A 26,526-nucleotide genomic window follows, 5' to 3' on the forward strand; every position below is an offset into this window, starting at 1 on the left:
AGTGAAGATATAGATGAGAATACCTTCCATACACAAGACGTCAAATTTCTAAAACTACAAAGTGTGGGAAGGAAGACAATCACAGACATGAATGATTTTCATAATAACATTTATGTGAGCATTCCATGTATTTCATTGCAGCTTTACAGATACCAAATATAAATCAGTTGTTTGCTACAGACAAATGTGTTAAAGGAGCTCACAAGGATGTGTAAAGAAGACAGTGCCCTAGACCTCCTGACTCCAAGACCAGCCTGGTGTTCAAAACCTTGTAAGAGCCCCATATATTGAGATTGATCATTATTTAAAGTACAGATGGTATTTGGGGGCAGCCTGGATTTCAGGTATTTAGAAATAGAAGGCAGTGGGGCTGGCACTGTGGTGTAGCTGGTAATGCCACCATCTGCACTGCCGGCATCCCATATGAGTGCCAGTTTGAGTCCTGGCTGCTCCACTTCTGACCCAGCTCTCTGTTGTGGCCTAGGAAAGCAGTAGAAGATGCTCAAGTCCTTGGGCCCCTGCACCCATGTAGGAGACCCAGAAGCAGCTCCTGGCTCCTGGCTTCGGACCAGCACAGCTCTGGCCATTGCAGCCATCTGGGGAGTGAGCCAGCAGATGAAAGACCTCTCTCTCTTTGCCTCTGCCTCTCTGTAACTCTGCCTTTCAAATAAATAAAAAATAGATTAAAAAAAGAAATAGAAGTTTAATGGAATATGAAGAATTCATGGTCCACAGTTATCACATCAATTATAAGTGTATGAAAAACCATCCACAAAGCAAGAGACAGATTTTGTAATATATTTTTTAAATGTCCATCTCCACTGAACCTTGATTTCTTTATTCTATGATACATTTTTGGCTAGTTCTATAGTTTCTCTTTTTTTTTTTTTTTGAGTGATTTTAAGTTTCTAAGATCTCATAAACACAGCCTTATGATGGAGAGGATCTGGCTGGAGCTATTCTCACTGCTGCTCTTCTGAGTCTGCCTGGGGAGGTCAAGGACTCAAGATCCTATGCTTGGCTGGGTGGGGCCAAAGCATCTGGATCTATGCACTCATTTAGATTATATGTTGCATGTTGTTTAAGGTATTACATGATTTTATGAGAATATTTATCCACATTTGTAACATTTCTTGTTTGGTTTTCTTATCATTCTTCTAATCATATTTTCTGTCACAATTTCATGAAGATTTACCCATGTTTTCTTCTAGGGAAAAACTAATCAGTCTTGACTCAGTTCTGTGTTGTTCCCAATGGTCTACCTTAGCCCCCAGTCATTATCGACCTGTCTCCTTACTAACCTAGCATGGAATTCTCTCGGCATATCTGTTATCTCAGTGTGACACTGCATTCCAGCAGGACAGAAGCTTTGATTTGTTGGTGTTGCAGCCCTGTGCGGGCCTGCCGCACCAGTTAAATGGAACCTGAAGGAGGGAGTGGGAATGAAAAGAGGGACAAGGGCGCAGAGAATGGAGCCAAGACAACAAGGCTGATCAAGGCTCATTTATTCCAGTGTTTCAGAGATATTATGCATAACCAGCTGCAGTTCAAGGCAACTCAGAAGTTAACAACATACATAAGCAACTTATCGGGCTTTCTACAACACAGTCACAACATAGTTAATTTTAGCAGAGTGTGCTTGTTTGATCATTCTCCTAGAGCATGGGAATAGGTGACTTTTTTTTCATCCCAGGAATTCCACAATCCATGACTGACCTTGACTTGTCTATGACTTGTTTATGGGCTGCCTACACAGCCCTTAACAGTAAGAGGGACCCCTAATGGGCACAAGCTTCATCACCACTTCTGTTTGACTCTTGCACTTATAGATACTCCCTATTTAGCAACTTGGGTGGAAAATGCACAGTTCTCAGGATGAGGATGCTACTTACTAGTGCCACAAAGAATAAGGCATTTTTAATTATCTGCAGTGTCCTCATTGTCAGTATTTCAGTGATTTGGAACTGGGTGCCAAAAGGTAGGCACATTGTTAAACTTGGGAAAAGACAGAAAAATCTGAGGCAGGAGACCAGCGGCTGAGGACAGGCATCCGCATAGCTGGAAACTCAGCCCAGTTCTGTCACAGCAAAGCAGGCATGAGAAATCTCCCAACACATTTCAAGTCTACACACCCCCGGATTAACCACATACTGGGTTTATGAAGAAACACTCCATTCTCATGGCCTCCAAAAGCTTCATCCATGGGACTCTTGGTATCTGAGACACTTTAGTTCAAATGGAAGGAGAGAAAGGACAGTTGGCAAAGGCAAAATTCAAGAAAGTCCCACCACTCATCATGGCCAAATCATCATCCTTGTCTTCCCTCACTGCTTTGGTACAGGTCCTTGATGAAGATAGAATATGTCAGTTTCTAGGACTATCAGCTGGAGTTCTTCCTCCACATTCTAACCTGGTTTCAACTGCCTCTGCAGGAGGAAATTACTATGTATGGCTCCATGTGTGGAAATTAAACCCTGACTTCTGTTTCATAATTTTGTAGGTGTTTCTGAAGATGTTAGTCTGTACTGTCACTGTAGGTGCTGTGATGGGGTGCAGACCCCTTCCCAGGTGTGCAAGATGGCTATGAACGCTTTCCTGGGAAGCCCTTCCAATGCTTCCTTTTCTTATTCTACTTTTCTGTCCAGGCTTTCTCTATAAACATTCCTGATTATCACAACCTTCCTTTATCTGACTCTCTGGCTCTTTGTGGTCCCCAGTGCACAGCTGTGCTACTCAGAGACGTAAAACCCCCAAGTTCTCTTGTATAACGTTTGTCTCCTGTCTGCTCTGTTTTCCTTGCTTTTCCAGGTTAAAGTTCTGCATAAATGCAATCCCAAGTGGAAGAGAAGTTTTGTTATCACCGTAAAAATCTGAATCCCTCTGTAAAGAGAAAAGGAATCAGAGGTTGGCCCACCAACTGCCCAGGAGGCACCACATATTCCAAGATGACAAGTCCAGCACAGCTAGTACTGATGGTGCTGACTCTCCACAGCCCATTTAAGGTCACCTTCCTTGTGTATAACTGATGCCAGGAAGGGTTGGTCAGAGATTGAGCCCGAGCCGCCTTGTGTGTGAAATAATACACACAGGGAGTTTTCTGGAACATTTGCAAGCCCGTGGCCAAGGTGGTTTATCACTTGGCCCAGTTCTCAAAATCCACAGTATATTGTGTCAGATTAGAGGCACATATTCCCAGGCAGAGGTCTTTCCAAGGAGATCACAAGGCCATCTGCCTTCTGGGTCTGCTCCAGCGGTCTCAGGTCACTTAGTGCTCCACTTTCCCGCTCACTCACCAGAGAGCTGGAGCTCTCATCCCACTGCTGTGCTCTGCACTTTTCAGGACTGCTGCATTTTGGGCTGCAGTACAGGAAGAAACAGACAATAGAACACTGAGTATGCCCCTCTTGTGGAATCACAGTTCTTCTGAACCAAGAGAAAAGAATTATTCAAAGTGTACCCCTTAGAGTGGAGGTGTACGGGGCTCCATGTTATTAAATAGTGAAGGATTCAAACGTGTATTTTTCTTCATTTCATAAAATCCAAGGCACCAGCAGTAAAATCTGGAGAATGTGGGCATCAATCCCACCACCTCTTGCGTGCTAAGCAAGCGCTCTACCACCTGACTTCACCTGGCAGTGGGTGAGCCAAGTCTGCACATTGTTGGTAGGTCTTTGGAGCACCCTGGAGCTCAGGGAAAGTTAAGGGTGTTCAGGAACACAGAACTCCACTGGGGAGTGTCTACTCTGAAACAGCCAAGGCCACAGAGGGGAGGGGGAAACGGCAAAGGAGAGAAAAGACACTAAAAAAGTGTGGAGCTGCTGGAATCTGACAGTTCAGGTTTGGTGCGGCCATCAGAAGGACCGGAATAAATCTCAGTGTTGGCAGGAGCAGAACTATCAGTTCCTGGGAAGGGGAAAGGGGGAAAAAAAATCTCTGTTCCCACCGGGTTTCAAACTGGGGACCTCTTGCACGTTAGGCAAGCATGATAATCACTACACCACAGAAACACCATATGACATAAGAATGTCTTCATTTGTTGCTATGTGTTCAATATGTTACAGGGGCCGACACTGTGGCACACCGGGTTAAATCCATGGCCTACAGCATTGACATCCCACGTGGGCACTGGTTTGAGTCTGAGCTGCTCCACTTCCGATCCAGCTCTCTGCTATGGCCTGGGAAAGCAGTGGAAGATGACTGAAGCACTTGGGCCTCTGCACCCACGTGGGAGACCCAGAGGGGGCTCCTGGCTCCACTAACATGCTGCTTTACTTTTTAAAAGCACACTATTGGCTGTTATCTTTGGATCAGAAGGCATTTTGTGCGAATGCAATTTCTCTGGATCAGGTTCTGGTGAATGACTAACAGAAGAGTTTGGAAGCTTAAAGTGGATTGCACCAACGACTACCTGACGGTTCTCCCTCCAAATTCTACAAGTACATTTTCTGAATAAGACCAAAGCATTACAGATCTATTCTGCTGCAGGCTAATTCTTCTCCATAATCGCAGACGTCAGTCTCTCCTGTCCCCTGAGAGGCCTCCATACATCAAATGTCCCTTTCCTGAAACTTCACTCTCTTTTTCTGTTAACATTTTCCCTTTAACAGTACACTCAAATTTGTTCCACCTTGAAGCTCTAGAACCCTGCTCCCTGTATGAGTTGTTAGGTCTGGAGCAACTTTGCGTTCTGGCCTTTTACTCCCAGAAAGGAAAGACAGACCTCAATACAGGCAGGTTGCTTTACTGGGAGCAAAGAGGTTGTGTTCTTGCGAATGGAGTGTGCACCAGGCCCGTTTGGAACTCAGGTTTTCATCGGGTTAGGAGAGAACTTGCCACTACGGGAAGGGGGAGGCGGGGAAGCGGGGAGAGCTTTGCAGAAGGCCACCGGCAGAAGAGAACGGAGGTCTTTGAAGTCTGCGGGAACTTTCCTCTTATCTGTTTCATAGCTGTCCTGTGCAGTTTACCTGCTTTGCCATTTGCATTGCGAGGAGTTGAGATGGGTCTGGTTAGGCCCCAAGGATCTCAACAACAGGGAGGAAATGGGGGTGTGTGTGGCGGAGTGGAGGAGCAGGAAAGGGAGGAGAGGAACGGTGCAACAAGTCCTTCATGAGTCCTGTGTTCTTTAGTGGAGTTTAAGGAATTCTTAGCGTTCGTCCTTCCCACTAGATATTTTCAAGCTTAAAAGTTTTGTCCCTGGAACAGCCGAGCCTTTCCCAAACATCGCAGAACGAGCCGGGGAAAGCCAACGTTTCCCTCCGTCCACACGAGGGCACCCTCCACAGGTCATCACCGCCGCGGCTTCCGGAAACCCAGCGCTTCCGCCTCGCGTCGGGACCGCCCATCGCTTCCAGGTCGTGCGGGGGGTTTTCTTCAGGGCCGGCGCCTTTCAGGCACTGCTTCATCTTTTAGCACCACGCCAGACCAGAGTTCCCTTCCAACAGCTCCGGGGAAGAGAACAGATGTCAAAAGCTGCAGCATAAACTGCAGAGCTGTAGGCGTTCTTTCCCCCCGACAGATGAAGGCTCACTTCACCCGGCCTTCCACTGCGTGGTACAGCCCAGGCGCGCCGCTGTCCCGCCCCTTTCTGGAAGCTCAGCCCCTATTGGCTTGGAGTCCGGGGTGGAGCGTCCTGGAGGCCCGAGCCAGCGGTCACGTGGCTGCGGGGCGGGGCCAGGCCGGCCGCTCCCCAGCTGGGCTGACGGGCGTGCGCGCTGGCCTGGCTCGCCCTCGGCTCGCCGGGGAGGTGCAGCTCACCCGGCCGCTGAGCGACGCAGCCGGCTTTTCCGCGCTTTCGTGGCCCTTTCAGCTCGCTTCCCTCCCCGAAGCTGGGCCCTGGGCTCACTCACTGAGGCGGTGAGACCCGGATCCGAGAGTTCGGAGAGTAGCCGGAAGTGCGTCCCAGGCCGAGGGGGCGGTGCCGACGTGCGAGGTGAGCGTGGAGCCGGAGTCCGGGGGCGGGGGCCGGGGCTCCGGACGGGACCCGAGAGCCCCGGTAGCGACCTTGCTGCACCTCAGCGAGCCGGGTCGGTGCCCGGCAGCGGACGGAGGACGGAAGACGGTCAGTGAGAAGTTGCAGGAGGGCTTCCCTGCCGCTGCTGGGGGTGAACGCGGCCGGGCACTTTCCCCGGTAATCGACGCTTGTGTGTCGGGGAGACCTCGCCTCCCCGCTGTTTTCCGTGGTGGTGGACTCTACATGCGGAAGAGCTTGGTGTGTTCAATCATTCCGCAGGCATTTTCTTTTGGAAACCAGAATTACATAGAACTTTGCACCTTGAGGGCTGCAGGTGGGAATGGGTCCTTGAGGAGTTGAGGTAATACAAAGATGGTTAGCAGACCGCAAACAGCTTCCAGAAACACGGTTTGAGGCTTTGTTGTGAAGTTACGAGGAGGGGTTTTTGATTTTTTGTCTGGAGCTGGTCAGGGTGGAACTGATGGCTTCCAGCGACAGGTACTTCCTGGGAGAGAAGCCGTGTGATCAAAGGTGAGGGGAGCCAAGATGCTGTTGAAGAATGCTGACCAGACAGCAGAGTAAACGGACCGACTTTAGAAGGCCACCCCTAAAGGTATTCTAAGTTTGACAAAGCTATCATCTACGTTGTTGATTTTTCCTCTAGGAGAGGGAAGAATTATTGATTGTTGTGAATAGGTCTGCACTAGAGACCTTTTGGAGCCGAAAGGAAGACAGTCTCGAGTCTCTCCGGTCGTGGTAAGTGGCATACTAGGCTCAACCTAAAGGCGGGTTTTGGGAGAGAGAGGAAAGAACAGAAGAGGAATGGGAGAGGGTACACGGCAGTTTCTTAGCTCCTGAGCTAGCAAGGGAATAAAACCGAGCCCTGACCTACTAATTTAAGTGTATTTTCTCCTCCTTTCCATTGTGTGTGCATGCGTGTTCACTGTAGGCATATAATTACTTCTTAATTGATCTGCAGCAGGAAGGAAGCAAAATACCCAGTACGTAGGCATGCTCTGGAATCAGAGGATGGACATTTAAGCCGAGTTCTACTATTTACCAGCTGTGAGTTCTTGGGTGATTGCATAACTGCCCTGAGTGTGAGGTTTTCTGTTTGTAAGGTGCAAACATTGGTAGTAGTATCTATTTTACAGGATTGTTGGAGAATTAAATGAGCTAATCTCATGTGACAAATGAAAAACTAAGATAATCCCAAACCTAGAGCCTATATAGTAAGCATTATCTATTTACAGTATCTCCAGACTTTGATGGTCCCATACATCTTTTAATTGTAACGATAACCTTGAGCTCTAAAATTGTAACTTAGCCTGTTTCCTTGGACTTTTGTTGCCTGCCTGCATGTTTTCTGCTCTCTGACCTGGGACCCTGACTCTTACTAGAATGAGGTAAGAGCAGCGTCCTAGATGGGGGTTCACTGGAGCTAAGACTTGAAATATATATTTGGTTTTGCCAGGTGAACCAGTCAGGGCTGCTGGCCTAGTCTGTTGTCTTGCTACTTGGGCTGCAAGGATAATGATAACTTTTGTTTTCCTCTCTTGTTCTAGTATTTGTATTTTTCATTCATTCAGCAAATGTATTCTAGGTACTAGGGATGTTGCAGTAAATCAAAGACTAAATTCTAACTGTAAGGAAGTTGTATTCTTGTAGAGACAGAAACAAATGAATAAACACAAAATATATAGGACAAAGTTGGATGGTGATTAAGTGTGATAGAAATCAGGAGTTAAGGAGGAATTAAGTTAAGGTTAAGGAGGAATGGACTGTGTTCATGTGAGTCGTATGTGCTTCCTTTTGAGGAAGTAATTTTTAGGCAGAGAATTGAATCAAAGGAACAGGCTGTGTAGAGAAAGTGCATTCTGGAAGGACTAGGTGCCTGTGATGCTGAAGATGGGCAGAAGTGCCACATTATGGCAGGCATTAAAAACTTTGGGTTTTGGAGCCGGCATTGTGGTGTAGCTTCCTGCTTCACAGGTATCCCATATGGGCACCAGTTCGTGTCTTGGCTGCTCCAGTTACTATCCAGCTCCCTGCTTGTGGCCTGTGGAAAACAGCAAAAGATGGTCCAAGTATTTGGGCCCCTGTGGGATACCTCATTGAAGCTCCAGTGATAACCCATGTGGGATACCCCAGTGAAGCTCCTGGCTTCCATCTGGCCTAGCCCCAGCTATTGCAGACATCTGGGAAGTGAACCAGATGATGGAAGAGGTCTCTTTCTCTGTCTCTCCCTCTCTTGTGTCTTTTGAAATAAATAAATAAATCTTTCTGAGAGGAAATGATGATAATATTTTAAACTAGGGAAGTGTCTTGGTCTGCTTTGAGGTTTGACAACCAGACTATATTTTATTTGTTCTGGTGTCTATGAACAGGAAAATGATGCCCTTATTTTCTCAGGTATTTTTTTTTTCTTCCTGGTGCCCCATACTTTATTAGTACAAACATAATAATTTGGGCTGATAACTAGGTAATAACATGATTGAGTTGGTGGGCTGTGACCAAGCTCTGATGTCTGTTTTTACGCTAGTCCTCTTTTGAGGACAAAATTCCTATAAATTCACTGTTACATAAGCTGTTGGTCAGTATGTCTGAGTGTGTCTGCATGTCTTTACTAGTTGTGATTCTGAATTGGAATTCTTTTTCTTTGTAACATTTCTCCAGTTTTTCAACTTTCTACATGATCTTGATCATTAATTAACTGAATTAGTTAATTATTTTAAATGGATTTTGAACAAGGCTTTGTGTTAAGAGTTAGGCACAGAGGATGGGCCCAATAAATGTCAGTAGATTTGTTCATGTAAAGGTGAAATTAAGATGATAATAGAGCTTGTTATTTATTGAGCATCTACTCAGACCCAGGCATTGAACTTGGTCCTTAGTGGATAGTGTCTCAGTTCTTGTAGCAACTACATGAGTCATGTAAGTATCTTGCCTATTTTATCAAAGGGGAAATTGAAGCTGAAGGAAATAATTTACCCAAGTTCTTATAGTTACAAAGCAGCTGAGTGGGAATTTGAACCAAATTTTTATTTCAGAGCTTAAACTTTCAGTTTCAACTGCCAAAATATACCAACCTTTAGTCATCCTATTTTTCAAAAACCAAAATCAGGTACTTCTAATTTTGAAATAATTTCAGACTTAGAAAAAATTGCAGAGTAGTACAAAGAATGCCCCCAAATGCTAAATGTTAGTTTTTCTTTTAAAGATTTTATTTATTTATTTGAGAGGTAGAGTTACAGACATTGAGGAAGAGACAGAGAAAGGTCTTCCATCTACTGGTTCACTCCCCAAGCCGGGGTGGGCTGACCTGAAGCTGGGAGCCACGTGACTGGAGCTGGGAACTCTATCCATGTCTCCCACATGGGTAATAGGAACCTAATTACTTGGGGTGTCACCGCTGCCTCGCAGGACTGCATTAGCAGAAAACTGGAATCAGGAGCTGGAGATGAAACTCAGACCCAGGTTCTCTTGATAAAGGACCAGGGAGTCTCCACTGACATATACACTCTTAGACTTAAACCTGGCCTGGCATTGTGTTTTAAATTTGAAATTTTACTTGTTCATTGTTGGTATAGAAGAAAGTGATTGATTTTGTATATTAAGCTAGTATCTTGCTACTTTATTATAATTGTTTCTAGAGTTTTTTTGTTGTTGATTCTTTGAGATTTTTTGTGTAGACATGTCATATTTTTTTAAAAGATTTATTTATTTATTTTAATTTTTTTATTTTTTATTTTTTTGACAGGCAGAGTGGACAGTGAGAGAGAGAGACAGAGAGAAAGGTCTTCCTTTGCCGTTGGTTCACCCTCCAATGGCCGCCGCGGCCGGCGCGCTGCGGCCGGCACACCGCGCTGATCCGATGGCAGGAGCCAGGAGCCAGGTGCTTTTCCTGGTCTCCCATGGGGTGCAGGGCCCAAGCACCTGGGCCATCCTCCACTGCACTCCCTGGCCACAGCAGAGAGCTGGCCTAGAAGAGGGGCAACCGGGACAGAATCCGGCGCCCCAACCGGGACTAGAACCTGGTGTGCCGGCGCCGCTAGGCGGAGGATTAGCCTAGTGAGCCGCGGCGCCGGCTAAAGATTTATTTATTTACTTGAAAGTCAGAGAGAAGGAGAGGCAGGGAGAGAGAGAGAGAGGTCTTCCATCCACTGGCTCATTCCCCAATTGGCCGCAGTGGAGCTGTGCTGATCTGAAGCCAGGAGTCAGGGGCTTCTTTGGGGTCTCCCACATAGGTGTAGTGCAGAGTTACACAGAGAGAGAGGGAGAGGCAGAGAGAGAGAGGTCTTCCATCCGCTGATTCGCTCCCCAATTGTCCGCAACAGCCAGAGCTGTACTGATCTGAAGCCAGGAGCCAGGAGCTTCTCCCGCGTCTCCCAAGAGGGTGAGGGGCCCAAGGATTTGGGCCATCTTCTACTGCTTTCCCAGGCCATAGCAGAGAGCTGGATTGGAAGTGGAGCAGCCGGAACTTGAATCAGCACCCAAATGGGATGCCAGCACTGCAGGCAGTGGCTTTACCCGCTAAGGCACAGCACCGGCCCCTCTTTTTTTATTATTATTTATTTATTTATTTGAAAGGCAGAGTTACAGAGAGGCAGAGGCAGAGAGAGAGGTCTTCCATCTATCTACTGGTTCACTCTCCAAATGGCTGTACTGGCTGATTCTTCGCCAATCTGAAGCCAGGAGCCCAGAGCTTCTTCTGGGTCTCCCTTGCGGGTGCTGAGGCCTAAGGAGTTGGGCCATCTTCCATTGCTTTTCCAGGCCATAGCAGAGAGCTGGATCGAAGTGGAGCAGCTAGGACTCTAACTGGAGCCCATATGGGATACTGGCACTGCAGGTAGCAGCTTTACCTGCTAAGCCACAGCGCTGGCCCCAGAAATGACTCTTATTTTTTTTTCTCAGGGTGCTGGCTTTGGTACTAAGGATTCTGTTTTTTATCATGGCAGGAGGAAGTAGGTAGCCATTAGTTTGTACTTTCTTGAATGTTTTCAACAGGAAAGGGTATTAATTTCTGTTGTGAATTCTTTACAGTATCCATGCAGATAATTTTTTCCTTCATAGATCTGTTAAAATTCAGAATTATACTAATGGATTTCCTAATATTGAAGGGCTTTCTAATGCCACATTTCTTGACCAAATCCCACTTAATAGGGATATGTTACTATGTTAATGTGATATGGAGTTTTGTTAATTCTCCTCACATTGATTAGTGATACTAGGCTGTAAAATTTTTAAGCTCTTTCATCAGGTTATCGATGTTATCCCTGTTTCACAAAAAGAATTAGGAAATTTTTCTAAAGTGTTCTGGAAAACATTTATGAAGCTTTGATTTTATTTGATTTTTGCAGGTATATTAGAACTCCCTTGAGAAACAGTCTGGGCCTAGAACTTTTTTGAGGTTAGTTCCTTGATGACCTTTTCCATGCAAATCCATGTTTTAAAAATTTTTGCTGTAGTGGGTCAAGTTTGATAATTTATGTTTCTTAAGGGAGCCATCTATTTTATAGGTGATCACATTTGTTAGTGTAGAGATCTGCATAGTGATCTTGTGCTTCTGGTTCAGTGGTATTCTTACTTGTCCTTTGTTATTTTGTTTTTATTAAATTAGCTAGTGATTTTCTGTTTGAGTTTTTCAAGATAAATAGAATTTTGATTTCTAATTCAGTTTATTATTTTTCTGTTGTCTAGTTCATTGATTTCTCCTTTTTCTTTATAGCCTTTTTATTTCTGTTGATCTAAACATTTAGCTTGTTCATTTTAATTCTTCTATTTTTATTAATCAAAACATGATAAAGTTTATGAATACTCTTGATCACTACTTCAGTTTTATTCCATAGATTCTAACGTGTATTTTAAATGATCAGTATATATGTTTTAAATTTTTCATTTCTTCTTTCACTAAAGAGTTAATAGTTTTTTTTTCGACCTGTGAGAGGATCTTTTCCCATTTCATATTTTAATAAAGTTCTTGTTTTACTACAGACTATTTCTTGTAATGTGTTACTTTATGGGACTTAACTGGTACTTTCTTTATGACTTAATGTGTGACAGGTTTTTTTTTTTTTTTTTTTTTTTTTTTTTTTTTTAATGATTTGTGTGTGTTCCTTATCGTCCGGGTGTAAGCTTCAATTTATATCCATAAGTGCTACTTATTAATTAGGTTATTTTGGACTTCTGCCTTATTATTTGTGGTCTACTTTGTGTTTACTGAGTGCTATGTGATGTTTTCCTATTTCTAGTCTGTATCTGTTATAGCTTTCACTTTGTAAGTGGGGCTGCTATGTAACTTGGTAATTCTATTATAATTTAGAAAATGTTCTCTATCAGAGGTAATGCTTTTTGGCTTGAATTTTAGTATCTTGATAGTTGTGCTATACTTTCATTGTTTGCCTGCTTTCCTTTACCCATCCATTTCTTTTTTTCCAAAAAAGATTTTATTTATTCATTTGAGAGGAGGAGCTATCATAGACAGAGGAAGAGAGATAGAGATAGGTCCACCATCTGATGGTTCACTCCCCTAATGGCTGCAATGGCTGGAGCTGGACCTATCCAAACCTGGGAGCCAGGAGCTTCCTCTGAGCCTCCCACATGGGGGCAGGGGCCCAAATACTTGGGCCGTCTTCCACTGCTTTCCCAGGCCATAGCAGAGAGTTGGATTGGAAGAGGAGCAGCTGGGACATGAACTAGTGGCCACATGGGATGCCAGCGCTGCAGGCAGAAGCCTAGCCCACTGTGCCACAGTGCCAGCCTCTGACCCATCCATTTCTAAACCCCTTGCTTTGAGTGTCTTGTATTTAGTTAAACTCATTCATATTTCCTGATATGATTGCTGTTCAGTTTCAACATTCAATGTGAGAGCCATGTAGCTAGGGTTTGGTGATGGTGTGGATCTTGTGTGGTACATCTGTTCTTATTCTTATTGCTTTCAAAGTATCTGTTGAAAGATTTGGCTTTCTGCAGCTCCCATATCCCCTCTGACTTTGTTTTTGTACTGTGTCTTTTATATTTCCTCTAGAGATACTTTGTTCTTTCTTTTCCATATTTATAAGGCAGTTTTATTTACTTATTTTTTGACAGGCAGAGTTAGACAGTGAGAGAGAGAGAGACAGAAAGGTCTTCCTTCCTATGGTTCACCCCCCAAATGGCTGCTGTGGCTGGCACGCTGCGCCGATCCGAAGCCAGGAGCCAGGTGCCTCCTCCTGGTCTCCCATGTGGGTGCAGGGCCCAAGCACTTGGGCCATCCTCCACTGCCTTCCCGGGATACAGCAGAGAGCTGGCCTGGAAGAGGGGCAACCGGGACAGAATCCAGCACTGCAACCGGTACTAGAACCCGGGGTGCCGGTGCTGCAGGCAGAGGATAAGCCTTGTGAGCCGCAGCGCCGGCTTATAAGTCAGTTTTCTGTCATTGATTTCCACAGAAAGTAAATTTTAAATAACTGATGTGGAAACTCATAGGTTTTCTGAAAAGTCTCAGTTGACAACTAGGTTCTATTTCCCTAACTTTTGTATTTTGGGCTGTGTTAATTCAGGCCTGGAGTTGCTGAAGGGGACCCAAAAAGAGTAAACTGGTTGCTCTTTGGGTGGCATTTAAATTATGGGTGTTGCTGATCTGTGTCCTTGTCCTCAGATAGCTGGGCCACAAGTTCTTTCAGATCTCATAGGTGCCTCTGGTGGAGGAGCCAACATGGCATATGTTTATTGCATCTTACCCAGAGCTAGAGCCAGGAAGTGTGTCAATGCTCGCAGTTGTATACTAAGGGTCACAAAGAGCCTCTACAAAGTGTACTCATGTTCTGTCTGTATCCTGGTGATTCCATTTTTGTCCAGTTCTTAACAGGAAGGTTGTGGAAAGAACTGAAAGTCTCAGTAGCCTGAAAACAAGACAGGTAGAAGCTTCTGAGGGAAGAACTAGTAGTTAGGTCTGGGCTGTCACATATCTTTTTGTGCAGCTGGTCAACTGGGTTGCCTTTGGCTGAAATATGAATCAAATTAGGCTATTAGGAATTTGAGTAACCAAAATAGTGGCGGCTACATGGTTTCCAGTGAAGGAAGGAGGTGGTTTCTTCCTATTCTCAAGTATCCTTTGTTGTCTTCATTGTGATTTATGGGCAAACTGAAGCCCCATGTGAAGGCAGTGCCGTAGTGCTCTCATTGGCAGCTGGGAGTTAGTGTTAGGGGCCTCTCCTTCCATGTTGCTGTAGTCATAAAAGGAGCTGTGGATTGTGCTGATGGGTTATGCACTATTTTTTTTTTTAAAGATTTATTTATTTATTTGAAAGAGTTACAGAGAGGAGGAGAGGCAGAGAGAGTGAGTTCTTCCATCCACTGGTTCACTCCCCAATTGGCTGTAACAGCTGGAGCTGTGCCGATCCAATGCCAGGAGCCAGGGGCTTCTTCCAGGTCTCCCACTCAGGTGCAGGGGCCCAAGAACTTGGGCCATCTTCTACTGCTTTCCCAGGGCACAGCAGAGAGCTGGATCGGAAGTGGAGCAGCCAGGATTTGAACTGGCGCTCATATGGGATGCCGGCACTGCAGGCGGCGGCTTTACCCGCTACGCCACAGCACCAGCCCCAACACATCTAATCTTTGTAAGGAAATGGCAGTTTAGGCAGTTGTGTCCTTGGAGTATAAATAAGCTAATACTAAGTCTGTTACTCATGACTTTTTCTCCTTTTCTTGTCCTTCTGTTTCACAGGATGCTGTCTTCCTTGAGATATTAAAATCTCAGGACCAGGAAGTGAATGCTGCTTTTCTTTGTAGATTCCAGGTGAGCTGTGTTTCTTCAGAATAGCTGCCTTCCCATTGCACTGAGTCCTTTTTCTTCAACAGATAAGGAGAGAAGTAGACCTTCTGTGAAAATCCATTCATATACTCAGCAGGTGTTATTTAAGCACTAACTGTGTGTCTGGTACTTTTTTTTTTTTTTTTTTTAAGATTTATTTTATTTATTTGAAAGAGTTACAGAGGGAGGTAGAGAGAGAGAGAGAGAGAGACAGAGAGGTCCTCCCTCCGCTGGTCTACTTCGCAGATGGCCACAATGGCCGGAGCTGTGCCTATCCAAAGCCAGGAGCCAGGAGCCTCCTCCAGGTCTCCCATTTGGGTGTAGGAGCCCAGGGACCTGGGCCATCCTCCACTGCTTTCCCAGGCCATAGCAGAGAGCTGGATCAGAAGAGGAGCAGCTGGGATTAGAACCAGCGCCCACATGGGATGTGGGCACCTCAGGCCAGGACCTTCACCCGTTGCGCCACAGCCCCGGCCCAGTGTCTGGTACTGTTCTTTCTACTAGGGAAAGAGCACCAAACATCCTTGCCCTGTTTTAGCAGCAGATAATGGTAAGTGATATGTTTTATGTTAGAAAGTGACGAGTCCATGGAGAAAAATAAAATAGAAAAGGGGGAGAGGGAATACTGGGATCTGGAACAGTCTGCAGGCTGTAGGGTGGTCAGGAAAGGTTTCTGAGAGCAATATGAGAAAAAATTGTTATTCAAGGAGTTAAGAGAGACCCACGCCCAAACCTGGAGGAAGAGGGCTGTAGGCAAAAGAATGCATGAGCAGAGACCCTGAGAGGGTGTTTCTGTTGGTTGAGGAACAGCCAGGGGCTGGCTTGGAATGTGCAGGGAAGAATCCTGAAATAGATTAAAGAGGCAGCACAGATGTGGCATCTTGTGAGGGCAGAGAAAAGACCATTGGAGAGAATACAAGGATGTGATCTGGCTTTCATTTAAACTGGATCACACTGACTGAAGGGGTGCGAAGTAGGGCATAAAGAGGACAATGGTAGAAGGGTCTTAGTCTATTCTGGCTGCCCTGATAAAATCTCAGACTGGGCAGCTTAAACAAAAGTTCATTTCTTCCCAGTTCTGAAGGGTATCAGTTTAAGACAAGGTTTCGGGGCCATTGCTGTGGCTTAGATGGTTAAGCCACTGCCTGGTGTGCCAATATTCCATATGGACACCCGTTTGAGTGCCAGCTGCTCCACTTCCAATCCAGCTTCCTGTTAATACTCCTGGGACAGCAGTGGAGGATGGCCCAGGTGCTTGGGCCCCTGTGCCCATGTGAGAGACCTGGAAGAAGCTCCCGGCTCCTGGCTTCAGCCTGGCTCAGCCCTGGCCATTGCAGCCATTTGGGGAGTGAACCAGTGGGTGGAAGATTCTCTCTCTCTCTCTACCTCTCTCCCCGCTACCTCTCTCTCTCTCTCTCTTTCTACCTCTGCCTTTCAAATACATTAAAATTAAATTTAAAAAAGTTTCTTCTGAAGCCTCATTCCTTGGCTTCCAGACAGCTGACTTCTTACTTGTGTCCTGTGTGGTCTTTGATCTCTCTGTGTCCATCTGTGTGTATGTCCTAATCTCTTCTCTCTCTCTCTCTCTCTCTCTAAAGATTTATTTATTTAAAAGGCAGAGATAGGTGTGTGTGTGTGTGTGTGTGTGTGTGGGGAGAGAGAGAGAGGGAGGGAGGCAGGGAGAGAGGGAGAAAGGGAGAGAATCTCTTCTATCTGCTGGTTCACTCCCCAGATGGCTGCAACGGATGGGGCTGGGCCAGGCTGAAGTCAGGAGCCTCTTATGGGTCTCCCACATGGGTGCAGAGGCATAAGAAATTGGGCCATTTTCCTCTGCTTTCCCAGATGCGTTAGCAGGGAGCTGGATCGGAAGTGGAGCAGCCGGGACTCGAACCAGTGCCCACTACTGCAGGCAGAGGCTTAACCTACGCTACAGTGCCAGCCCCTCTAATCTCTTCTTGAGAGGGATACCAGCAAACCAAGGGCACATGCTAATGGCCTCATTTTCTTTTTCAAGATTTATTTTATTTATTTGAAAGAGTGACAGAGGGAAAGACAGAGTGAGAGCAAGCTTCCATTTACTGATTCACTCCCCCAAATGGCCACAACAGTCAGGGCTGGGCCAGGCCAAAGCCAGGAGCCAGGAATTCCATCCAGGTCTTCCACATGGGAAGCCGGGCTCAAGTTCTTGGACCATGTTCTGCCTTTCCAGGTGCGTTAGGGAGCTGGATAGGAAGTGGAGCAAATGGGACTCAAGCTGGCTGTCTAATACGGGATGCTGGATTAGCAAACTGTGGCTTAACCTGTTGGGCCACCACCCTGGCCTCTCAATTTCATTATGTCTTTAATGATCCTGTTTCTCAATATAGTCACATTTTGAGTAGGGGTTAGATCTTGAGTATATGAATTTTGAAGGGAAACAGTTTAGTCCAGAGCAGCTGAGAACCAGTTAGAGGGTTACTAAAACAATCCAGCTGAGCAAAGGGAGTTGTTTTGACCAGGGTGGTAGCAGTAGAAGTTAGAAATAGCTGGGTTCTGGATGTGATTTGTTGCTCCCATATCATGGGCAGAGAAACATGCTAACTTTTGAGATAGTGTGTTTTCAAACAAGGGTTCATTTGATGGCAGGTGTGTGTACTCATTTCCTAGGATATCATTATCAAATAAGCAGAGAGAAAGAGTTTCATAGAGGGAGTTCTTCTATGTTACTTTAAGAGTTACCTTAAAGATATAATTTGGACCATAAATATAATTTCTGGTATAGTTTAGTAGATCTATGTAGATAATGGCAGAATATTTTAAATCTCGGGTTTAAAGTTGCTGTATTTGCATTACAATGTATCTGTTAAACTTACCCACTTCCTTTTCTCAAAGACTTTGAATTTCCGATTCTTGTTAGCTTTGTAAGCACTTCTTTCTCCCATTCTGGCCCTGTGTGTCATAACACTGCATTTATTATGTTGAGTATGTCTTGACTGAAGAAACTGTAGTATTCAGTTCTTCCTCCTATTTCCTAAAGATAAATTTTAGAGCTTTTCTGAGTTGATACTTGAAACCTTTTTATACATAACTTTTTATATATAACTTTTTCTTACAAGAGCAATCTATGCCTTATACAGTAATTGCTGAATAAAAATCAGAAAACTGTGGTTAGTAAATTGATGGAATAGAAAGCCATCTGTCATTTTATTAGCCAGAGATAACCATTATATTGGTGCTCTGGATCCTGTTTCCTCACTGTTGTCTCATGAGTGCAGGTGTTCATTTGTGTTCTCGTTCATTGCACTTACTAGTGTGCTATATTTAATGAACTTTACTATTTATGTACAAATGGATGTGTAGGTACCAGTTCAAATTAGACAGCAGACAGTCTCCCAGAAAGATGTACATACACTGAACATGTTATGTAGTCAATTCCAGAGGCTTTGCAGGCTATTTAGAAGTCCACAGATGCCAAATAAGAACTTTAGTTCTAGGTTTGCGCCACTATGTGCCAAGCACTGTTCTGGCGTCTAGGGAAAAGTACCAACCCAAAACCCTGTCTGTGCAGGGCTTAATTGCGCAGGGAAAACAGAACAAGCAAAGGAGAGGAGAGTTGGGTCACTTGGGGTGAGGAGTCACTGATTTACAATACTGTGGGTGGCTATGGCCTCACTGAGACTGACTGTCAAGGAAATACATGAACAAAACGAGTGAAGGAGCCTGGAAGATACTCAGAGACAGAGTCCTTTAGCCTTTCCAGCCCTGTACTCATAAAAGAGGCCACACTTGAATGCAACAGGGCAGTGTGAAGATCCCGAAATGTGAGTGCAAATGACTTATGTGAACAATAACAAAGACGTGGGGAGACTGGGTGGGAGCAAGGAAATGAGACAGAGTGTTAATTAAGGGTCAGATTTCTTTGGGGCATGTAGTGTTTTTTTTTTTTTTTTTATGATTTATTTATTTGAAAGAGTTACACAGAGAGAGAAGGAGAGGTAGAGAGAGAGAGAGAGATCTTCCATCCTCTGGTTCACTCTCCAACTGGCCGCAATGGCTGGAGCTGCGCCCATCTGGAGCCAGGAGCTGCCAGGAGCTTCTTCCAGGTCTTCCCAGTCTTCCCACGTGGGTGTAGGGGCCTGAGGACTTGGGCCATCTTCTGCTGCTTTCCTGGGCCATAGCAGTGAGCTGGATTAGAAGTGGAGCAGCCGGGACTCGAACTGGCACCCCATGGGATGCTGGCACTGCAGGTGGTGGCTTTACCTGCTACACCACAGTGTTGGCCCTGGAGTATGTAGGTTTTTAACAGGTACAGTATTGTGGAGTGGTGAGGCTGATTTGTTCCAGAAACCTTGGAAGACAAAAATTAGAGACAGTAAACAGATTGATTTGTGTTGGGGAGTTTTACTGTAAAGAGGCCCAGAGAAGTGAGTCAATAGCTTGGGGGTGAGGCGGCTGAGAGAAGTTTTCTGTGTAATAGTTGGCTTTAAAATGATCCAACTGGAAGCAATAGCTTGGTAATGTGGGAGTGGGGGGTAGAATTGTTGGAGTGATACCTTGTGGGGAAAAAAAAAGGCTGTATTAGCACCCAGAATGAGAACTCTCCTTCATGTGAGCTAGGCAGGTGTCCATGGGAACTGAAGTTGGTCAGTCTGGTGGTGATAGTATGTGGCAGGTAGTTTTCGAGTTTTGTTTTCATGTGTTGTTTTGCTTTTGTTTTCATTTTCTTAGTAAAATTGGAAGTAAAAGCATAAGCTTATACTCCTCAGATGAAGCTTATACTCCTCAGGTGAAGGATGGGGTGCCGAATGAGTTAGGAGATGACTGGAGATTCGAATGAGTTTAAAGGATATGGGAAATGGCTTTTGCTCCCTTTTGTTTCTCATGTTTTTTTCTTAATGGCACTGAGTAATGCAGTGACATTACTCACTCTGAACTTTTCTCTTGAATTAACTGTTCATTAGCATTACTTTACATTTTCACATATCCTGTTTACCATGCTGTCTTTAACTCATTTTGTGGCTTCAAGTAGATTGATTTTTCTGTTTCTGTTTCTCTTTTTAAATTTCCTAGTCACTTAAAGCTGTCTGTATCACCCAGGAAGAGACAAAGCATTTTCAACCTGAGCAGAGTGCCCTTTCAGTAATTTTTAAGATTATTTATTTATTTGAAAGGCAGAGTTACAGACAGGGAAAGACACAGAGAGAGATCTTCCATCTGCTGGTTCGCTCCTCAAATGGCTGCAACTGCCAGAGCTGGGCTGGTTTGAAGCCAGGAGCTTCTTCCGGGTTTCCTGTGTGTATACAGGGGCCCCTGGACTTGGGCCATCTTTTGCTGCTTTCCCAGGCACATTAGCAGAGAGCTGGATTGGAAGTGGAGCATGTAGCACTTGAACCAGTGCCCATATGGGATGCTAGCACTACAGATAGTGGATTTACCCACTCTGTCACAGCACCCACCCCATGTTGTGTTCTTTTTGTATCTGAGGACATATTTCTTTTTACCTCTTTTTTCTTTTCTTTTTTTTTTTTTTTAAAGACTTATTTATTTGAAAGACAATTATAGAGAGAAGTAGAGCTAGAGAGAGAGAGAGAGAGGTCTTCCATTAAGCTGGTTCACTCCGCAAATGACCACAATGGGCAGAGCTGAGCTGATCTGAAGCCAGGAGCCAGGAGCTTCCTCTGGGTCCCCCACATGGATGCAGGGGCCCAAGGAATTGGGCCATCTTCTACTGATTTCCCAGGCCATAGCAGAGAATTTGATTGGAAGTGGAGCAGCCAGGACTGGAACTGGTACCCATATGGGATACTGGCGCTGGCAGGCTGGGGATTTAACCTGCTGTGCTGTGCTGTGCCACAGCACCGGCCCTTCTTTTCATTTTTAAAGATTTATTTTATTTATTTGGAAGAGTGACACAGAGACGAAGAGATGTTCCCATCTACTGGTTCACTCCCCCAAATGGCTGGGCCAGGCTAAAGCTAGCAGCCCAGAACTCCATCTGAGTCTCATACATGGGTGGCAAGGGCCCAATCACTTGGGCCATCTTCATCAGCTTTCCCAGGCGCATTAGCAGGGAGCTGGATTGGAAACGGAACTGTAGGTCTCAAGTCTGGAATTCTGGGTGTTGCAAGCAGTGGTTTAACTGGCTGCACCATAGTGCATGCCCCAAGGATTTATTTCTTTATAATGTTACACCTCAAAATGGGGGAAAATCTTTTCCACAACCTTTCACTGTATAAAGAAACACTTGGTATAAAAGCTATTTTTGAAACCTAGGTTTCTTTCTATAATAAGGATTTGTTTTAAAGATTTATTTATTTATTTGAAAGAGTTACACAGCAACAGGAGAGGCAGAGAGAGAGGTCTTCCATCCGATGGTTCACTCTCCAATTGGCCGCAATGGCTGGAGCTGCGCCGATCTGAAGCCAGGACCCAGGGGCTTCTTTTGGGTCTCCCACATGGGTGTAGGGGCCCAAGGACTTTGGCCATCTTCTACTGCTTTCCCAGGCCATAGCAGAGAGCTGGATCAGAAGTGGAGCAGCCGGGTCTCGAACCAGCGCCCATATAGGATGCTGGCGCTTCAGGCCAGGGCGTTAACCTGCTGCCCACAGCGCCGGCCAAAGGATTTTTGTTTTTGAGAAAGATTTGTGCTTGTTTGATCAATCAAAGCAGACTCATGTCCATTTATCATCCTCACCATCCTCGTCATTATCATAAGAGCTAACAACAAGTGCTTCCATGAGATATGTAATGATTGGCCTGTTATTCAACTCGTGAGGTAGTTTCTGTTATTAATCTATTTTGCAAATGAGGAAACTAGGCACAGAGTGGTTAAGAAACTTCCTTGATATCCCACAGCTAGGATGACAGAGCTCCCTTCTCTGGGCTCTGAGATTCTGGTGGTCATTAACTATTTCCTTCTAGACTTTTCTACAGGAAGGACTGCAGAGATATACTTATCCACAGTGTTTTTTGATTTGGCTTTCTTTATAAGCAGAGATATTGATCATTTGGCCTATCTTGATTTTTCAGCTGAAGCAAGGGAAGAGAGTTTTGAAATAACCTGGGTTCATAAAAAAAGGGTTCTTACTGGGAGTTTCCCATACATGTTACTGATTGGTTTTGTATTAGCAATGAGGAAAACTAAATAATTGATTTCAGTCCTTGCAAACTCTAGGAATCTCATGAATACTGGTAGAGAATTTCTGTCTTTTCTATAGTGATTCTAATTTTTCTGTTAGTTATAAGAGTATAAATAATATTTCTACTTTGTCTCACAGGGCTGGAACTACCAAGTAAGGAATTAGTGTATATGATGCTGGAGACTTGTAGAGGGGAACTGCCATGACGGAAAGGCCTGAAAGACACATATCATCTACTTCTCAAGAAGATGACTGTGAAGGTGATGATGGGCCAAGAAGACCAGTGGAAAACTCCCTAGGAGAGAACCATAGAAAATGTATACTTCAGAAGAAAGATGTAATCCAAGAACTCAGAAAACAAAAATATATCATGTGGGCCCTCAGAAGGGTAAAAAGATTTTTATTCATGTGCATGAGATTTCTCAAGTAGATGATCAAATATCCCAGTGCCTTGAATGCCAGCAAAACTTCTCTAAAAACTTAGCTTTTATTATGTGTGAGAGAACCCATACTGGGGAGAAACCTTATCGATGTGATATGTGTGAGAAAACCTTCCTCCAAAGTACAGAGCTTATTTCACACCAGAGGATCCACAATTATGAGAAACCTTACAAATGTAGTAAATGTGAGAAGAGCTTTTGGCACCACTTAGCCCTTTCAGGACACCAGAGAACACATGCAGGTAAAAAATTTTATACTTGTGACATTTGTGGCAAGAACTTTGGTCAGAGCTCTGATCTGCTTGTCCACCAGCGAAGCCATACAGGCGAGAAACCGTATCTATGTAGTGAGTGTGATAAATGTTTCAGTCGCAGTACAAACCTGATAAGGCATCGAAGAACTCACACAGGTGAAAAACCATTTAAGTGTCTGGAGTGTGAAAAAGCTTTTAGTGGGAAATCAGATCTTATTAGCCACCAGAGAACACATACTGGTGAAAGGCCCTACAAATGTAATAAGTGTGAGAAGAGTTACCGACACCGTTCAGCCTTCATTGTACATAAAAGAGTTCATACTGGGGAGAAACCCTATAAGTGTGGTGCCTGTGAGAAATGCTTTGGTCAGAAATCAGACCTTATTGTGCACCAGAGAGTCCATACAGGTGAGAAGCCCTACAAATGCTTGGAATGTATGAGGAGTTTTACTCGGAGTGCCAACCTAATTAGGCACCAGGCAACTCACACGCACACTTTTAAATGCCTTGAATATGAGAAAAGTTTGAACTGTAGCCCAGACCTTATTGTGCATCAGAGAATTCACATGGAAGAGAAACCACATCAGTGGTCTGCGTGTGAGAGTGGCTTCCTTTTAGGTATGGATTTTGTTGCCCAGCAGAAAATGAGAACTCAAACAGAGGAGCTTCATTATAAATACAGCGTGTGTGATAAAAGCTTCCACCAGAGTTCAGCTCTTCAGCATCAGACAGTGCACATTGGTGATAAACCATATATCTGCAGTGTGGGTGAGAAGGGTCTCGAGCTCAGCCCTGCTCATGCATCAGAAGCCTCACAAATGTCTTGACCAACAAGAAATTATAATATAAAAATGTATTTACCTGCCAGAGAACTACTTAAAATTAAGAACCTAGGCAAATCTTACATTTTCCTTGGTGCTCAAACTTTAGTGGGGATCATAAAGCCTGTGGTTGCAGGGAGTGGGAGAAATGCTTTGCCCACAGAGCAACTCTGACACCACCATATCAACTAGTTACTTACAGTGAAGAACTCTACATATGCCCTGTGTTTAGGAAATCTCTAGTCTGAGCTCAAATTTGATCACTCACAAGCGGATTCTTACAAGTGTGTGTGAGACCTTTCTAACTGCGTAGCCTTCCTTGTTGCAAGGAAATTCATGCTGGAAAACAACTTTTTAAATGCCTTCAGTGATTCATTGTATAGGCACATCTCATTGGACACCAGAAAACCCACCCTGGGACACCCTCAGCAAGTATGAAGACACTTTCTAACAGAACTCTTAATGTCTTGCCCATCGGAGAAGCCATACTGGTGAAGAATTGTGTATTTGTCCTGAGTGTGGCACAAGACTATTTGGAGAGCCTTACCTGGGTTTATATCCCACAAAAATCCTAATCTGAGGAAAGACCTTATGACTATCTGGATGAGATAGCTTGGAATGATCAGTTCTTGTGGTACATCAGGGAACTAAGTGGAAAAAAAAGCCCTGTAAATACTTTAAGTCTGAAAAATGCTTTGCTATAAGCTCTTATCTTACTGGGTCCCAAAGAACCCATTCTTCAGAGAAGCTTGCTCCCATAAAACATCAGACTGTACATATGATACATATGAGAAGGATTGTCTCATAGTTAGTTGATAATTACAAGAGATTTGACTTTCAGTGGAGTCAGCTTGGGAGTAGATTGTAGACATCCAGAAGTTTGTTCTAGGAGGAGCTGGGCCGGTCCGTGGGGACCTTATGGGTAACTCAGGTAAAGATACTTATATCTGAATCACTTAATGATGGCTTTACTTTCACTGTTTAAAATTTAGAAATCCACTAAAGGAAGAGTGTAATCTTGAAATAGAAGGGGTGACATGTGTCACTGTTAGGAAAAAGAATGTCTTGATTTGACTCTGGATTTTCATTCTTGGCTAGAATGTGTTAAGTAGTGTGGGAACCTCTTGGTGATGGTAATTAAAAGAACTAAAGCTCAAAAGGATTTAACTCTTCCAGTAGTTTCCCATTTGCAGGACTAGTCTCACAAAGAAGCAGGATAATAATAGTTGAGTCATATTTTCAAAACTTTACTTACAATTTTTGGTTATCATTGGTATTTGAAATTTCTACTTGAGAGATTCGTTTTCTTTCAATTCAGTACGTAAATTCCAGCATCATAACTGTGATGTTAGTGTCTGTTCTTTGGCATCATTTTATCTCTTTCAGTGAGAGATACCTCTGAGTTAGTCCCTGGCAGACTGGCTAGATGAGAACAAAAAGTAGCCGATGCCTGAGTGGGCAGAGTGTGAAACAGAGTGAAGTGTTTACAGAAGAGCAGGGCTTCATTTGGAGTGCTTGTCTCCTTAGCTAGTTTCCCTTCACTCTATACTTCTGCTGTAAACAGCAGTTTAAGCCTCTTGATAATATCTTTCATTTATTTCAGAACTGCCAAGAAAAGAGAAATTATCCTTTAATCCCAGGGAGAGTTGCAGTCACCACAATCTAAGGTATATTTTTGGCTTGGATGGAGAATTTTAAATGGTGGAAGGGAAAAGTAGTTGGCAGATTCATCACACTTTTAAGGATAATATATCACTTGTCTCCTGTTTAACAGGATACTGTGATTATTTTTAGTATTCTCTAGAAATCTTGTAATCCAGGGTCTGTGAATGGTTGCATATGAGTTGTTTTCTTCCTTATGATTAAGCCATTTATATAAATATTTCAGATTCCTGCAGTACTTGGGACTCTGTAGCTTGGTGAATAAACATGGCTATCACTAACATTGGTTTGGTGTAGTATAATAGCAGATCCCTGAACTCCAGAGGGTATTGGCACTTGAATGTGTGGAGGTAACCAGCTGCTGCCTAGTGTAGCCGTGAGTTTTGCTCCAAATGATTGGTTGATGATTATGATATTAGGGCCAGAGGATGTAGCTCTTAATGATAATGAGGAAATGGATTCAAAGATATTTCTTCTTTCAGAAAATATCCTGGAAGTTTGTTTGATCTAATGTGTTTCAGTACGTTTTATAAATAGCTCTTGTATCATGAAAAATTACCCAGTGTGATAAAACACCCAAGATTTTTTTTTTCCTCTTTGGTGAAAATACCTATGACTAGTTTATGTTTTACAGTAGTAATATGTAAAATAGCATTGGGTGTATAGCATGGCAGTGATGAAAATTAGTCCTTATGGCTACTTGGTAGTCATTAGAACTGGAGAAGGGGACTAAATTGGTATCATTAGCAGGGCAATGATTTGCCTCTCTTTGACTAATCTTACTGGTAATTGTCTCTAGGCTTTAAATTAATGATGGACCCTTTGTTAAATAGAGAACTTCGGGGCTATGAAACAGATCTGAGGGCTTTTAACTGTGGAGGGAAAGGGTATTGGTATTATTCATATAGCATAACCTGAGGTTGGAGAGGACCACTTGGGAGCCTGCAACCAAAATTAGAAGGTAACTTCTGGGATGGATGGAGGTTCCCTTGAAGCAGTGCCAACCTAAATCTACCTCAGGTAAGTAGGATAATTTTTTCAAGTTTCAGACCAAACAACTTGTATTCAGTCAATGTATTCCTATGCTTTAATGTTTTCATTTTCCCTTAATTCTTAAATAAACATTTGTTCTGACACACCATTTTTGTTTCCACTTTACTAAGAGAAGTAGTATTTTTCTGCACCTGGATTAGGATAATGTGGATATTTGTATGATACTTAGACTTGATGTAGTGATAACCATTGGACCACCTTTAAAAAACCAGACGTTTCTGATGCTAAGGCAGAGTGTTGTCTGTGCCTTGCCACGGACATTGGATCTTTTTGAAGCATCCCCATTGCATACGTAAGTAGTAAAGGAAATGGTAATAACATGAATTGGCCATATTGGGGCTTTGCTAAAATTTAGTAGCAGCCAAACCATCTGTTGTTTATATGAGTACTTGACACCCTCAGAATTAAAAAAAAAGTTTAAATATGTGACTCCT

General features: G+C 44.0%; 1 protein-coding gene across 9 annotated transcripts; it reads left to right on the forward strand.

Moving 5' to 3' along the window:
- The first annotated feature begins 1,539 nt into the window (after positions 1 to 1,539).
- On the forward strand, positions 1,540 to 26,180 carry ZNF322 (zinc finger protein 322). 9 transcript variants are annotated; one of them, XM_051834690.2, is made up of 5 exons: positions 1,540 to 5,929; positions 6,615 to 6,706; positions 11,311 to 11,360; positions 14,658 to 14,729; positions 22,001 to 26,180. In XM_051834690.2, exon 5 carries the CDS (start codon positions 22,178 to 22,180, stop codon positions 23,381 to 23,383), a length of 1,206 nt encoding a protein of 401 aa, XP_051690650.1. In that variant the 5' UTR covers positions 1,540 to 5,929; positions 6,615 to 6,706; positions 11,311 to 11,360; positions 14,658 to 14,729; positions 22,001 to 22,177; the 3' UTR covers positions 23,384 to 26,180. The 9 variants fall into 9 exon arrangements, with proteins under 9 accessions (XP_051690650.1, XP_051690649.1, XP_017193153.1 ...); XM_089333521.1 differs by having other exon boundaries at positions 5,921 to 6,058; XM_089333522.1 differs by lacking the exon at positions 1,540 to 5,929 and adding an exon at positions 6,091 to 6,208.
- The last annotated feature ends 346 nt before the right edge of the window (positions 26,181 to 26,526 follow it).

This window comes from Oryctolagus cuniculus, chromosome 5 (assembly GCF_051225735.1).
Source record: "Oryctolagus cuniculus isolate XC-2025 breed Fujian yellow rabbit chromosome 5, ASM5122573v1, whole genome shotgun sequence".
NCBI classification, from domain to species: Eukaryota; Metazoa; Chordata; class Mammalia; order Lagomorpha; family Leporidae; genus Oryctolagus; species Oryctolagus cuniculus.